The following is a 16,267-nucleotide window of genomic DNA, read 5'->3' on the forward strand; positions in this document are numbered from 1 at the left end:
TTTGTGACATCATTCTCCCACCAAACCTACTGCCACCTGGTAGAATCTTGGGGTTTCCATGGAGTTGTCTGTAAATAAATTTGGATCATCGCAAGTGGCCAGTGACCAGTGACCAGTGACCTTTGTACTGGACACATGCATGCTTTGGCTGCAGCCACTCAGTACATCCTCTAGCATCATCTCCTCCCTTGTATCTGCAGTTAACCTTTCCTCTTCTTCTCTGACCATGTCAGGTATGGAAAGAAACTTTGTAAAGTTTTTCATTAGATTTTTTTTTTCTGCCCATAAATTTAGTAGTAGATTCAAAATGGAATAATGAAGGAAAGTATTGAACTAGAAATCTGGAGACCTAATTTCAGTTTTGACTTGAATATTTACTATCTCTGTGTCTTTGGACACCTTGGACAAGTCACTGTCTCACAAAGTCTGTTTTTTCCTCGTCTAATGTTACATCCGATGTTACCTTAGGCTGGTACATTGGTCTATCTCTCTGGTCCTTTTCTTTTCAATATTGAATCTCAAAGGGGACCCATGTAGAACATGAAATCAGAGACTTCTCGAGAGTGTTTCAACAGAAACAGAGAAAAGCCAGGTGGTGTAGAAAATTAGCAATATATACTGAGTTGTTTCACCTGTAATGGTCTCCCTCAGTTAACATTTCAGTTTTAGTATTTTAAATTTAATGCTGCTCAAAAAGTGATAATCACTTGTTTTTGGAGTTTTCTACCTGAATGAGTTGAAAAGAGAAAACAGGGAGAGAGGATGGAGGGCACTGGGCTAATGGGAGGCGTATGGTCAAACGTAAGGAAGTTTATGGTTGTCTTCATCAGCAGAGGCCAGTGGGAACCAAGAGGAAGGAGAAAATATAAGAATGAGGGAAAGCAAGGAGGAGTTCTCAAGAAAAAAGTAGTTTGGGATGGAATGTTGACAGGATCCAAAGATTTTAAATTAAAGCAGAAAGAGCACAGAGTGCAATCTGCTTAGAGCAAGGCAAAATACAGTTGATTTTCGCAAATGCTTCTAAAATAGACTAGGAAGGAAAGTAAGGCCAGAATAAGGTATCACCAGGAAAAACAGCTTATCAGAAAAGTCATACTCAGTGTTTTTCTTTTATTGCCTCTCTCAACACAGATGGCACTTGACATGTCGTTTTGAATATAAATATTTTAGAAATATGTTTTAGAAATGATACTTCTTATAAACAAGAAACAAAAGTAATTATCTAGTGGGCTGATTTTCAGTGTTTCATTCATTCCAAGTTTGAAACTATTAGACATTTTACCAATTAAAAATAACATTTTAAAATTATATTTTCTAACATATCAGAAGGACTAATTCTTTCCTGTGATAGTAGGTTCTAAGTCAAGTTTGCTTTTCATCTTTACAACTATTTCCTTCTTAACACAGAGAGCACATTGATCAACAGCCATCATCCATTTTTAGAGCTTGGCTACCTAAGAAGAAAAAGAAAAAGGCAAACCCTGCCTCTCTAATTCCACAGATAGGGGATTCCCTGGTGGTCCAGGGGTTAGGACTCAGTGCTTTCACTGCCAGACTGCACAGTGCTGCTAGAAAAAAAAATCTGCATTTATCTAAAATACTGTTGTGGAGTCCTTTGGATTTTCCTACATTTAAAAATCGTTTTAAACTGGATTCTAGTGAAGATGGTTCTTTCAGGCTTTGGAATATCATCCTTCTGGATGTTGAAGATGATTATAATCTAAGTTCAGGGATAAATATGAAAACCGTCTTGACACTTTTAAAAAGTATCAAGTTTTCTTTTCTGCTTGTGATATAGTTATATTCATTGAACTATATATTTTTACTAGACTTAGTACCTGTTACTTGCTGCATAAAAATATGAATGAGCCCAATAATGAAATTCTTTTATACATTATTTTACTGTTGGCTTTGTACCATTTTTTCTTTTACTGAAATAATTGTCTACATATATTGGGCTACCTATACATTCACATTTATTGCATTCTGTTGCTTGCTATGCATTTTTTACAGATATATCTTCTCTGTCAGTATATACTGGCTAGGAATTCATTCAAAGTCACTTTCTATTGTGTTTTTTCATTAATAGTATTTACCAAGATAAAGTGAGCAATATTCACTCATAATATTGCATATATGATACAGAACTTTATTTATCATGAAACTTATTATGCTTTGACACTTGCCACACACTGAAGTTTTCATATCTATATTATACATGTATATATACATTAGTTATGTGATATGTTTTTCATAATTTTTCTATGTCTTTCTAGAACTTATTAAATCTTCCTCCATATAAATCATATGTAATATATCATTTATTCATGTATTATTTATTATGTATTGTATTAGTTATTCGTGTTTGCTTATTACTGCTATTATTATTTTTGTTGTTATAACCACTCTATAGATAAGTAGTCTGAAACTCAGAGAGTTAAATAACTTTTTTCATTTAAAAGGCATTTCATAAATTCACTTTCAGATAATCATTCTGAGGTGGGATGAGAAGGCAGGCTTGAAGAGGGAAAAGATGACCCTTTAAATTATCACTGGACTCTAAGTAACAGCGAGGGAAATGTGCAAGTGAAGTGAGACATTAAAGATTACAATAGTAATAGCCATACTATTTTCTAATGGACAAAAATATGCCTACATTATAAGTTGAATTTCTCCTGGTTTCTGGCAGTATCATGCTCAGACCGGCGTCCTGGCAAGAAAGTCAGGATACTTAGGTTCTGAAACCTGGTAATGATACTAACATAATGAGAGAACTTGAACAAGTCAATCTGAACTCTCTTAGCCTCATTTTCCATACTCATGAAATGAAACTATGAGAACAGAAGTTCTCTAAGGACCTCCTAGTTCTAAAATGCTTTGATTCTAGGAAACAGCATGCAAGTCAATACTAGTGCAGGCTTAAGGGAAAGATAGGGCAGGAAGAAGGATATTTCCTGCCTGGAGAACAATGTCTGAACCACACCACTTGGGTCTTCTGCACAATGTATGCCCAAGACAGGAGCACAGGCAGTTAACATAAGGAAGTGTCAAACTGCTCCAGCCCTTACAGCCATCATAACTGCCTGATTTTTGGTTTCTAGCAAAACCTTAAGATAGCAAGAACCTTAAGATAATGCTGTTCATCAAACATAGTGAGAATTTATCAATTTCACTCATCTTTTCCTTACCCTCTTGTTCTTACAGAAAATTTCCAAAATCCATCTGTACTTGGAACCCAGAATTCTCTGCAGCTCTATCTTCCTGTGGTGAGCAATGCAGCTTCCCTCACAGGAAGTGTCTGCAACTTCTCCAGGGTCTCTGCCCCAGCCCTCAGTTCAGCATGGCTATTGCCAGTGGGCTCTGGCACCTCTTTCCAGCCCCTCATGGGTAGTGCCTACGTGTACCAACATTCTAGCACAACTATGTTATCTGGAGTCACTGGCCAGAGCCAGCTCTCCACTTCAGCTGCTTCCTATCCAGGTATTTTTGAGTGGGACCTCACAGGAAGCACTGAAAAGAAGTCTTCTTCACTTGGAGACTTCACTGTGACAGTCACTGACACAGCTGTTTCCTCCATGTCTATGACAGCCCAGTACGAGAAAATGTCAGACATCAATAGCATGGTCCCTCTATATCCATCTCTTTCTGCCAGCCTTGTTCAGGGAACACCATCTCAGATTCCAAATCAGGGACACAGCCTGTCACTTCCCCACCAGGCAGGAGGCCAGGTGTATTACTATCACCAAGGCACACTGGGGCATTTACTATCTGGAGAACTTGGCCCCTGCCTGCAGTCCTATGGCTCTGTGTCATATGCAGGAAGCAGGACCTCTGCCCAACCAGAGATGGTCATGGTACTAAAGGAGATTCAGCCCACAAATATCCTACCACCAGCTTCTACTTCTGGAATCTACTACTCTGTGTCTGCTCAACCCATCACAGAAACAGGTTTTCAAGGTGAGTACAAAGAGCAAGGAAGTAGAATGAGCTCAACATTCAAAAAATGGAGTCTAATCTACAGCTGGGAAGTGGTGTAGAAACAGATAGAATTTAGATCCTGGGACTTTAATAACCACTACCTTTTCTCGGTGCTCTCTGTTTTCAGACTGTATATGAGAACACCTAATGCAGGTGGAAGGGTGCATGCAAAGGTCATTTATACTACATGTAAGAGAACCACAGTTCAGTTCAGTCGCTCAGTCGTGTCCGACTCTTTGCGACCCCATGGACTGCAGCATGCCAGGCCTCCCTGTCCATCACCAGCTCCCAGAGTTTACTCAAACTCATGCCCATTGAGTCGGTGATGCCATCCAATCATCTCATCCTCTGTCATCCCCTTCTCCTCCCACCTTCAATCTTTCCCAGCATCAGGGTCTTTTCAAATGAGTCAGCTCTTTGCATCAGGTGACCAAAGTATTGGAGTTTCAGCTTCAACATCAGTCCTTCCAATGAATATTCAGGATTGATTTCCTTTAGGATGGACTGGTTGGATCTCCTTGCAGTCCAAGGGACTCTCAAGAGTCTTCTCCAACACCACAAGGGCGTACCAAAATGTACCATGTTTTTCACTGCTCTAGTTGATCTGTCCCCCTGTACTACCACACTGTGTCACTCCCTTCCCTGATGTATTGCTATAGTCTTCTTGGGAGGTGTTTCAGAACCCTTATTATGATAGTGCCAGTTTACCTGTCCCTCACTTCATTACTTAATACCAAGATTTAAGACCTTGTGGTCTGAGATCCTGTCCAGAGCAGGCAGGCTGAAGATTCTTTGTCTATATATTTTATCAGGAAGAGCTCTACTTCCTCTCAGAGTTCATGGTGTAAAGTGTTTTTAGTCTCTCAGGAAAGTGGGGAGAATTGAAAGAACTCTACATGAGAAAGCTAGGCTTTGTAAGACATGTTATATTTTATAAATATGACTCATTTTAATTTGGTTTATAAGATCCCTGTGAAATACAAAGAAAGCCAAAAATCAGTAACATCAAATGATCATCAGTAAGAATCAGAACAGTCACCTCTTAGCTCCTAGCATAAGACAGTGTCCACCGTCCTTAAGACTAGGTTGTAGAAATGCCTTGCCCATCATTGAAAGGTACATGATTACTGTGCTGGTGTCTGGGGGTGGAGGGAGCATCTCACTCACCAGGGACTGACTTCTTCCTTGATTCCTTTGTAGTGATGGAGACTTCCCTGGGGATGGAAAATTCCCTGGGATCGCAACCTCCAAGCCAGACATTTTGTCTGTCAGAAACTCCAGAATTCCCCAAGTCCTGCATTAGCAGAAATATCCAGATATTTGAGAGTAATCCACCACCCGAACTTGGGGACATTTCAATGACAGCTCCAGTCCAGAGTGCCAGTAATCTCCTGGCACTGCCTCCAGTTCCAAGCCAGGAACAAACAGAGAATAAGAATTTGGATGATATTAAAACTAAGTTTTCAAAGCCTCTGGATGCTTACCAGATCCCAATAGAAAACCAAGATCTTCCACTAGTCCCTTTAGAAATCTCTGATATTCAGGAGCTCCTGGCCAGCATTGATCCCCTCAGCCAAGAGGAGCAACTTGTTTCTGAAAACGTTCATCTGGGAAAGAATAGCCTGAGTTTTGATGACTTAGGGACACTTGAAAATGGGTTTGAATCTAACAGTGGCTTTGCAGACATTGCTACACTGGTAGAGGATATTCACCTTCCCCAGTTCTTTCATTCTTTGAAAGACCTTGATCAAACCGAAGCTCCAAAGTTGATCAAAACCGAAGATACCAGTGCTGTTAAGGTGAATCAGGTGCAGGAAAAGCCAAATGTCATAAAGGCGCCCTCTGATCAACCCAGGAAGAACAAACATAAAGCCTCTGAGTCTCTCAGTGATGCGCCCAAGGCCAAAATCCAGCCAAAGAACCCAGAGTGCCTGTTAGGCGGAGAAGTGACTATATGCAATGCTGCAGTCAGTGACAAGGCTCCTGTGAACACAGCCAAACAGCAGAACAAAACTCAGAAAGCTGCATCCAACAGGATCAACAAAACTAACAGCCATGGTCAGGAAAAGACCAAGAGAACTAGAGAAAACAAGAAGGCTGAAGAGAAGAAGCCATCAGGGAACAAAGTCAAGGCAGAGAAGAAGCCAAGCGTTCCCAGGATGAAGCGAAAGAGAAATCAACCTGACTTTAGCCAAGAGAACTTTAAAAAGCCTCGAAGCTGCCTAGGCATGCACATGCTGGAGTCTGTTCAGGTTTTTCATGCACTGGGGAAGAAGAGTGATAAGAAAACTGGACTCAATTCCTCTCGGGTCCTGGGAAATTCAAGCAACCCTAAAGACGCCCAGCCACCCTCTGCTATCAAGTCATGGCTCAATACCCCATTTGAGGGTAAAGCTCCTGAGAAAACTCAAGTCAAAGCCCAGAAACCAGATGACAGTGCTGAAAAAGAGTGTCCAACTCCATCGCAGTATGAGTTGCCTCCTCCTGGGAAGGTCAAGTTAGTACCTTTGCCTTTTCCTAACTTGGACAAGACTCAAGCTCGACCTGTTCCTCGGAGGCCACAGCCTCTGGCCTCATATCGGCCTGCTGTGGCTTATCCTGCCCGGCCTGGCTCTACTAACTCATCTCAGCCTGCTGCAGTCAGTGCATCCCGGCCAGCTCCTGCATCTTTGCCAGGTCCTACCAAACCAGCTCAGACAACTGTGACCAACCCAACCCGACCGGGTTTGACCAAACCTACCCAGCCTAGTGTCCCTCAGTCTGCTGCTCCTCGGCCTGTACCCTACAAAACTTCATCTTGCACTTCTCTCCAGCGGGAGTCCATTCCCCCTGCTGTGACCAAGCACCAGTCTATACCCAAGCCTCAAACCCAATTTCTACTCCAAGACTTCTGCTTCCAACCAATTCCTTGGAGGAAACCCAATGTTCCTGAGCCAGTAATGTCAAAGCCCATCACAAAAGAGCAGCGGCCAGAGCGGGAGGCCATGAAGAGGCAGGCTCAACTAGAGCGTGAGAATGCTGCTAAATATACCTCTTTGGGGAAAGTGCAATATTTCATTGAGAGGGAAAAAGAGATGGAAATTTCTCGATACTATGGGTATGTCATGTAAGAGTTGCTAGGATTGTTGGTGCCACCTGGGGTACCAGTTGTTTTTCCATATATAGATAGATATAAATTTCTCTATTTATTCTGATACATTTTAAAACTTAAAACTGAACAAATATAATAGAGTTAAGAGACAAATAATAAAGAAGACTTTTGAATTTGAGATGATGTTAACTGTGCCTTTTTTTTTTTTTTTTTTTTTGGTTGGGGCAGGAATCAAAGTCTGCAAAAGAAAGGAAGGACTGAGTGTTGGATGAGAGAACGAGGGAAAAGGTGTAAAACCTCAGGAAAGAGGAAGGAACTTGGCCCAGGGCTAGGAAGGCCAAGAGATTTTATGGATTTATAAAAGGAAGCAGGAGTAGGGGAAATGGTAGAAGTAAAAAGTAGGATCTGAGGTTAGGGTTGAAAGAACAAAATTTGAGTAGAGTTGAAGATGACAACCACTGGAGAAGGCAATGGCACCCCACTCCAGTACTCTTGCCTGGAAAATCCCATGGACGGAGGAGCCTGGTAGGCTACAGTCCATGGGGTCGCTAAGAGTCGGACGACTGAGCGACTTCACTTTCACTTTTCCCTTTCATGCACTGGAGAAGAAAACAGCAACCCACTCCAGTATTCTTGCCTGGAGAATCCCAGGGACAGCAGAGCCTGGTGGGCTGCCGTCTATAGGGTCGCACAGAGTCGGACACGACTGAAGCGACTTAGCAGCAGCAGCAGAAGATGACAGAAGATGAGTCTAGTTTGACGAGGAGAAACAGAAAAAGTCTCTCCTTGAGATTGGCCTTATGTCTCACCACCACCAGATAGGTATTTCAAGAGGTGCAGGACACCCCTCTGAAAGGTCTGAGTTGCCTAAGTGTGATGACAGAGGGGAATTGGGAAGTTTACCAGATGAGTGGCAAGGGCTCGGCATTATCTTGGCATCTGACAAGAGGGCGGTGGCAAGGGCTCGGCATTATCTTGGCATCTGACAAGAGGGCGAGGGCCAAGTGAACTGCTGCAGCAAGAGGCTCAGCAACAGGGCCTGGGATAGAAAGCACCATTTACTCAACACCTAGACACCAGGGCAGCAATACACTGTTGAGTGAACCCTGGCAACAACAGGCAGGACCAGTGTTCCTGTGCCACTGCACTTATTGAGGTTCAGCAACGGGCCGAGGTCACATCGCATGCAGAGGTACAAGGCCTCAATCTGAGGCCCAAAGGCTCCCCGAAGTCCTTGGTATTTGCAAGTTCCGGTAGGCTGCCAACCTGGCTTTTAGAGCATAGCATCCAGAGGTTTCTGGTGGAAGAGATCAAACTTCTTCAGGGGCTGAAACGTTAATTTGAGGGGCTTCCTCCATTGACCCGCGAGCGTGCTGCCTTCTCTAAATAACGCCATCAAAACGTCGCCATCAACTGAAGCGCACGAGAAAAATCCTCTGAAAGTGTCCATTTTCACCGGTGAGAGCGGTAGGCACATGCGCAGTAGGTCGCTGCTCCGGCAGCCACAGGTTGCGGGTATCCTGCAGTCCGGAGGTTCCTTGGGAGGCAGCTCAAGGGAGTGAAGATGAGGAGGTGGGGTGGCAGAGGTGGGAGGTGGGTAGTGGGGGGCTGGGATTTAGTGTGGGCCAGGGGCTAGGGGGAGTGGCAGAGGGTGAGCATGAAAAGAAGGGAGAGATGGAAACAGTGGATAGTGACTATAGGAAAATTGGCAATTTTCATTTGTAAATTATTTTATTGAGATATGATTCACATATCTTAAAATTCGCCTTTTGAAACTCCAACTTCAGTGCCATTTAGAACATTCACGAGCTTATGCATGCAATCGTCACCGGGATCTAACCCATAACATTTTCATCACCCCAAAAAGAAACCCCCTTAACCATCAGCAGGCCCTCCTCATCCCCTCCTCCTTCATCCCCTGCAGTCATCAATTTGTGTCTCATGGTTTTGCCCTTTTCTGGACATTGCATGTATATGAAATAATGTAAATGTGACCAACGTGTCTGGCTTCTCTCAGTGTAACGTTTTCAAGTTCATCCAGGTAGTAGCTTGTGTTAGTGCGTCATTCCTTCTTATGACTGTGTAATCCAATATAAAAATCCTTTCATCCATTGGTGGACATTTGGGTTGTTTCCACTAATAATTTCCATTTATTGAGAGTTTACCTTGTGCCAGGCAGCACCAGGCTAAGTTATTGACCCTATTTTACAGAGAAAGAGGTTTGGAGAGTGGGAAGAATTTCCCCAAGATTAAGAGCTAGCAACTGGGAGAGCTGGGGTTAGAACTCAGGTAAACTTCACACGACAAAACGTTAGAAAAGGTACACAAGCGTATTCAACAGAAATTCACCCTATTCCCTAAGTTCGGCAGCCACACATTTCCCTCCTCGGAGACATTTGCTTCCAGAGAATATTTATACCCCAACATGTATATATCACAATTTATTGACTAATCTGTCTCACAGATTTGAGATGTCACCTTTATGGTAAAATAGATTCTTCTACATATTTGTATTACTCTTTACAGATTGTCCTCTTTTTTGCCTATCTTTTTTTTAATATTTCCCATTTCTCTAGAATTCTTTGCATCTTATTTTAAAAAATTTTCTCCTTTTTCGGATTTCCTGGTGACTCAGTAGTAAAGAATCTGCCTGCCAATGCAGGAGACATGGGTTCGATCCCTGGTCCAGGAGAATTCCTCATACTATGAAGCAGCTAAGCCCATGTGCCATAACTACTGAGCCTGTACTCCACAACAAGAGAAGCCATCACAGGGAGAAGCCTGCACCCTGCAACAAAAAGTTAGACCCTGCTTACCGCAACTAAAGAATAGCTCGTGCAGCAACAATAAATAAATAAATCAAATTATAAAATTTTTCTCCTTTGCTTGTTTCTATTAAGGCATTATATACTCTTGTATTATTTTAAACAGACTGCATTTGTGAATTTATTTCTTTTATTTTGAATTCTATCCTAAGTTCTGTTATCTTACCTAGTTCTGATTTATACTACTTTTTCATCTTTTCTTATTATGGTAAAACATACGTAAAATTGATTATTTCAACCATTTTTAAGTATACAATTCAATGACATTAAATGCATTCATGATGTTGTGTAACCATTACCACTATCCAAATTCAAAATAATTATATCAAAACATTGACCAGGACCTCAGAAAGATGAGCCCAGCAGAATAGTTTTTGAATCTCCCCAAACCCTTTCGTGGAAATAAATCCACCAAATACCCACAGGTGGTATTTATCACCATTTACTATTTCTGGAACTTTTTCACCATCCTCAACAGAAACTCTGTAACCATTAAATAGTAACTTCTCATTCCCTTCATGATCCACGTTCTTTCATTTTTTGCATCGTTTTTCCTACTGTCCTTTCACCCACTTTGAAATGATAGGCTACAGTTTTGATCTGTTTTGTGGTCCTGTCTTTTCCAACTTGCTTTTATTGTCTGAAGAGATGACATTCTGCTCCTTATTCTCTCTTTCCTTACACTGCTTTTGTATGGGATTTAATCCCAATCCTTTTCTGCTATTTGCTTTTAGGTGAAACCAGTTTTAAAACACTCTGAAAGGGAGATGTGAGGCCACCTGGAAATAGGTTCTTCATGGCAGTTCCATCAATATTTCATCTGTTCTGTTCTGGAATAACTAACTTTTGCAGGAGGCGTAAACCAGTGGGCTTTATCATTAGACACCATGCAGAGAAAGGACCCCGTGAAAGCTTACCAAAAATGGTTTAGTTAAATGATTTTACCCAAGATGATCACACACCAGCCCCAGGAAACTCAATAAACCAGAGACAAGGTACAATGCCATCCTTCCTTCTCTCTGCCTTAGCTCTCAAGGATTGGTCACTTACATGTTATTAGCAATTATTATTTGGTTTCTATTCATAGCTATATCAGAAGATATATATACTTATATATATATCAGAAGACATAGTATCTGTGGGCCTATTCACACTGCCCTGATACCCACTATTCTTCATTTTGGCTTCTTGCCCATCAGCAGGAACCTGGTTTATTTTTGTTCTCCTTTTACCACAGCCTGGTAATTTTTGTGAACGACTCAGTCTCATCAGAGACTGAGGGGGTTTCTAGTTTCTCAATAATGCTACCCATGGGCATGTGGCTTTGGCTGCTCTATTTCCATGAGAGGGTTTTGTTGTTGTTGCTCAGTCACTAGGTCATGTCCGACTCTTTGTGACCCCTGAACTGCAGCACTCCAGGCTTCCCTGTCCTTCACTATCTCCTGGAGTTTGCTCAAACTCACGTCCACTAAGTCAGTGATGCCATTCAACTATCTCATCCTCTGTCACCCCCTTCTCCTCTTGCCTTCAATCTTTCTCAGCATCAGGGTCTTTTCCAATGAGTCAGCTCTTTGCATAAGGTGGCCAAGGTATTGGAGCTTCAGCTTCAGCACCAGTCCTTGCAATGAATATTCAGGGTTGATTTCCTTTAAAATTGATTGGTTTGATCTTCTTGCTATCCAAGGGACTCTCAAGAGTCTTCTCCAGCACTACAGTTTGAAAGCATCAATTCTTCGGTGCTCAACCTTCCTGATGGTCCAATTCTCACATCCATACGTGACTAGTGGAGAAGCCATAGCTTTGACTATACAGACCTTTGTTGGCAAAAGGATGTCTCTGCTTTTTAATATGCTGTCTAGGTTTGTCATAGCTCTTCTTCCAAGGAACAAGCGTCTTTTAATTTTGTGGCTGCAGTCACCATCCACAGTAATTGTGGAGCCCAAGAAAATGAAATCTGACACTGTTCCCAATATTTCCCCATCTATTTGCCAAGAAGCGATGGATGCCATGATTTTGAATATTGAGTTTTAAGCCAGCTTTTTCCCTCTCTTCTTTCACCTTCCTCCAGAGGCTCTTTAGTTCTTCACTTTCTGTCATTAAAGTGGTATCAGCTGCATGTCTCAGGCTATTGGTATTTCTTCAGGCAATCTTGATTCCAGCTTGTGAATCATTCAGCCTAGCATTTTGCATGATGTACTCTGCATATAAGTTAAATAAGCTGGGTGACAATATGCAGCCTTGATGTACTCCTTTCCCAATTATGAACCAGTCCACTGTTCCATGTCCAATTCTAACTTGCTTCTTATCCTGCATACAGGAGGCAGGTCAGGTGGTCTTGTATTCCCATCTCTTTAAGAATATTCCACAGTTTGTTGTGATCCACACAGTCAAAGGCTTCAGCATAGTCAATGAAGCAGAAGTAGGTATTTTTGGGGAATTCTCTTGCTTTTTCTATGATCCAGCAGATGTTGGCAATTTGATCTCTGATTCGTCTGCCTTTTCTAAATCCAGCTTGTACATCTGAAAGTTCTCAGTTCACATACTGCTGAAGCCTAGCTTGAAGGATTTTGAGCACAATCTTGCTAGCATGTGAAATGTGTGCATTTGCATGTAATTTGAACATTGTTTGGCATTACCTTTCTTTGAGACTGGAATGAAAACTGACCTTTTCCAGTCTTGTGGCCACTGCTGAGTTTTACAAATTTCCTGGCATATTGCGTGCAGCACTTTAACAGAATCATCTTTTAGGATTTGAAATAGCTCAGTGGAATTCCATCACCTCCACTAGCTTTGTTTATAGTAATGCTTTATAAGGCCTATTTGACTTCACATTCCAGGATGTCTGGCTTCAGGTGAGTGACCACACTATGGTGATTATCTGGGTCAGGAAGATCTTTTTTATATGGTTCTTCTGTGTATTCTTGCCACCTTTTCTTAATCTCTTCTGCTTCTGTTAGGTCCTTGCCATTTTTGTCCTTTATTTTGCTTATGTTTTCATGAAATATTCCCTTGGTTTCTCCAATTTTCATAAAGAGATCTCTAGTCTTTCCCATGCTATTGTTTTCCTCTATTTCTTTGCGTTGTTCACTTAAGAAGGCTTTCTTATCTCTCTTTGATATTCTCTGGAACTCTGTATTCAGATGGTATATCTTTCCCTTTCTCCTTTGCTTTTCCCTTCTCTTTTTTATTTCCGTATTTTTTTTTTTCCTTTTTTTCCAGCTATTTGTAAGACCTCTTGAGACAACCACTTTCCTTTGCTGAATTTCTTTTTCTTGGGGATGGTTTTTGTCACCATCTCCTATACAATGTTACAAACTTCCATCCATAGTTCTTCAGGCACTCTGTCTACCAGATCCAGTCATCTGAATCTATTTGAGACCCTCACTGTATAATCATACAGGATTTGATTTAGGTAATACCTGAATGGCCTAATGTGGTTTCCCTACTTTCTTCAATTTGAGCCTGAATTTTGCAATAAGGAGCTCATGATCTGAGCCACAGTCAGCTCCCGGTCTTGTTTTTGCTGACTGTATAGAGCTTCTCCATCTTAGGCTGCAAAGAATATAATCAATCTGATTTCAGCATTGACCATCTGGTGATGTCTATGTGTAGAGTTGTCTCTTATATTGTTGGAAGAGGGTATTTGCTATGACCAGTGCATTCTCTCGGCCAAACCCTTTAGCTTTTGCCCTGCTTCATTTTGTACTCCAAGGCCAAACTTGCCTGTCACTCCAGGCATCTCTTGACTTCCTACTTTTGCATTCCAGTCCTCTATGATGAAAAGGACATATTTTTTTTGGTGTTAGTGCTAGGTGGTCTTGTAGGTCTTCATAGACTTGGATTATTGTGATGTCGAATGGTTTGTCTTGGAAGTGAAATGAGATCATTCTGTCATTTTTGAGATTGCAACCAAGTACTGCATTTCAGACTCTTTTGTTGACTATGAGGGCTACTCCATTCCTTCTCAGGGATTCTTGCCCACAGTAGTAGATATATTGGTCATCTGAATTAAATTCACCCATTCCCATCTGTTTTAGTTCACTGATTCCTAAAATGTCCTTGTTCACTCTTGCCATCTCCTGTTTGACTACATCCAATCTGGCAGATCTGCTTCCCTGTTGGGAGGGTTTGATGAGATTCAGAAGTTATGCCACAGCCTCTATCTTTCTGAAGTTCTGCTCCATCATTTGACGCAATTATTTGAAATGTGGGGATCCTGTAATTTTCAGTTCCCCAAGCAGAGACCTATTTGCTCTACATTAGGACTCTGGGTCAGGTGAAGCTTTCTGAGTCTTCTCAGTCTAAGTTTCATCTCAATATTTGCTCAGACCATGTTTTGAGTAGGAAATCAAAACACAACAACCTAAACAGTTCATGGGTTGGGGGACATTTGGCCACCATGAAAGGAAGAATAAACTGGGGACAGGGGGAGAGTCTGGAGGCAGGTCCTGGTCAGGAGTGTGTACCTTTTTTTTCCCCCTTCCCTCTTTTTCTTTCTCTCTTATTGACTTTTCTAAACATGTACAAAATGGAATCTCCAACATGCCCTCTTACCCAGCAAAAATATTGGTCCAGGCACAGTTTTCTTCATCTCAGTTCATGGTAATGTCATTTCTTCAGTTGCACAGGCCAGAGGCCTTCAAAACCACTTGACTCTTCTTTTTTGTTCCCAACTGCACATCAGCAAATTCTGTCTGCTTTACCTTCAAATTGTATCTAGAACTTGTCCACTTCTAACCTCTTTCCTTGCTGCCTGGCTTACTGGGAGAGACATTTAACTCAGAAGCTTCCCAAACTTTCTAGATTCACAGAGCCCTTGCTGTCTCACCTATAGGCTCAAAGACATACCTAACAATCCCATTTATTAAGTAGCTGGGTGGCACCAATTAATAAGTATTTATGTTTGTAGTAGGCTGAAAGATGGCCACCCAAAGAGATCAGGTCCTAATTTTTCAAGCCTATAAATATTAGTACCTTGTTTAGAAAAAGATCGTTACATATGCGGTCAGATTAAGGATCCTGAGATGGGGAAGTTATCCTGAATTATCAGGGTAGGCCCTAAATACAGTCATTATGTGTCCTTACAAAATGAGGGCAGAAAGAGATTTGATAGAGACAGAAGATGAAAGGGCAATGTGACCATGGAGGCAAAGACTAGAATTTCGCAGGCACCAGCCAAGCAATGCCAGCAGTCACCAGAGGGTGGCAGAAGCAAGGAATGAAATCTCCCTCAAGAGACACCTTAATTTTGTCCCAGTGGTACTGATTTCAGACTTCTGGCCTCCAGAACTATTAAATTTCTGCTTTTTTAAGCCAATAATTGTGGTGATTTGTTAGAGAAGTCACAGGAAAAATATTCCATTATATAATAATACAATGCTCCAATAACTAGGCAGACATTTGAAAAACAATACAGATAAATTAAAATAAAAAACATTTTTTTTTATTCTGAAATAACCACAGTTATTTGCTAATGAAATGTGGGGGACTGTTGGGCACTATGCAACATCTCAAATTCTGGAATCAAACTGAATGCTGCCAGTCTCACGTCCTGCTCCACACTGATTTTCAAACAGTACATGTCTTTTGTTACAGCTACTGCTGGAATCCCAGGTTTATATGTCAGCGTTGAAAGGAATATGGCACAACTTAATGTTGAAACTGTGAACTACTTACCAGATATAAGCTCACATGGTCTCTAACAGATGTCAAATGTTGTTGTGAATCCTTCAAAAATTTTAAATATCCTGCTACAGCCTGGTGAATTTGTATGGAGTCCTGGGAGGACCCCAGTGTATGTTGTGAACCACAATACTGACTGACTTCTCTCTTCTCACCCTTTCCGGCCTAAAATTTGTCAACTCAGTCACCATAATAATTCTTGAAAAACACTAGATCCTGTCCTGTCTGAACCTTACCATGTTCTCATTTTTCTCAGAGTCAAGGCCAATGGTCCTGCAATGGCCTATGAAGCCCTACCTACATCAGGAGTCAGCAAATAAAGAGCCAGACAGTAAATATGTTAGTCTTTATGGGCCAGATTGTCTTTGTCTCTGCTTTTCAACTCTGCAGTGGTAGCATGAAAGCAATCATAGAAACCATATAAATGAATGGGCATGGCTGTGTTCCAGTAAAACTTCCTTTACAAAACAGTTAGCTTGCTGACCCCTGCAGTACATGGTCTACTGCTATGTTCCCTGTCACTCATTCCACTCCCAACAGATTCAGCCATTGCTGGTCCTTAAATACACCAGCCCCCTCCTGGCTCAGAGCCTTTATACTTGTTGTTCCCTCCAAGTCTTTACTCAAATCTTTCCAATGTGGGTTTACCTGACTACACTGTCTGAAATTGCAATTGCACCCCCCGCAGTTC

At 41.6% G+C, this 16,267-nt stretch overlaps 1 protein-coding gene across 1 annotated transcript; it reads left to right on the forward strand.

Annotated features, from left to right (window-relative positions):
- The first annotated feature begins 103 nt into the window (after positions 1–103).
- On the forward strand, positions 104–7,247 carry C4H2orf78 (chromosome 4 C2orf78 homolog). Its single transcript, XM_081483034.1, has 3 exons — positions 104–233; positions 3,205–3,957; positions 5,179–7,247. The coding sequence occupies exons 1-3, from the start codon at positions 140–142 to the stop codon at positions 7,086–7,088; spliced, it is 2,757 nt and encodes a 918-aa protein (XP_081339160.1). The 5' UTR covers positions 104–139; the 3' UTR covers positions 7,089–7,247.
- Positions 7,248–16,267: the final 9,020 nt, after the last annotated feature.

Source organism: Giraffa tippelskirchi, chromosome 4 (assembly GCF_054371585.1).
Source record: "Giraffa tippelskirchi isolate mGirTip1 chromosome 4, T2T-mGirTip1v1.2.pri, whole genome shotgun sequence".
Classification (NCBI taxonomy): Eukaryota; Metazoa; Chordata; class Mammalia; order Artiodactyla; family Giraffidae; genus Giraffa; species Giraffa tippelskirchi.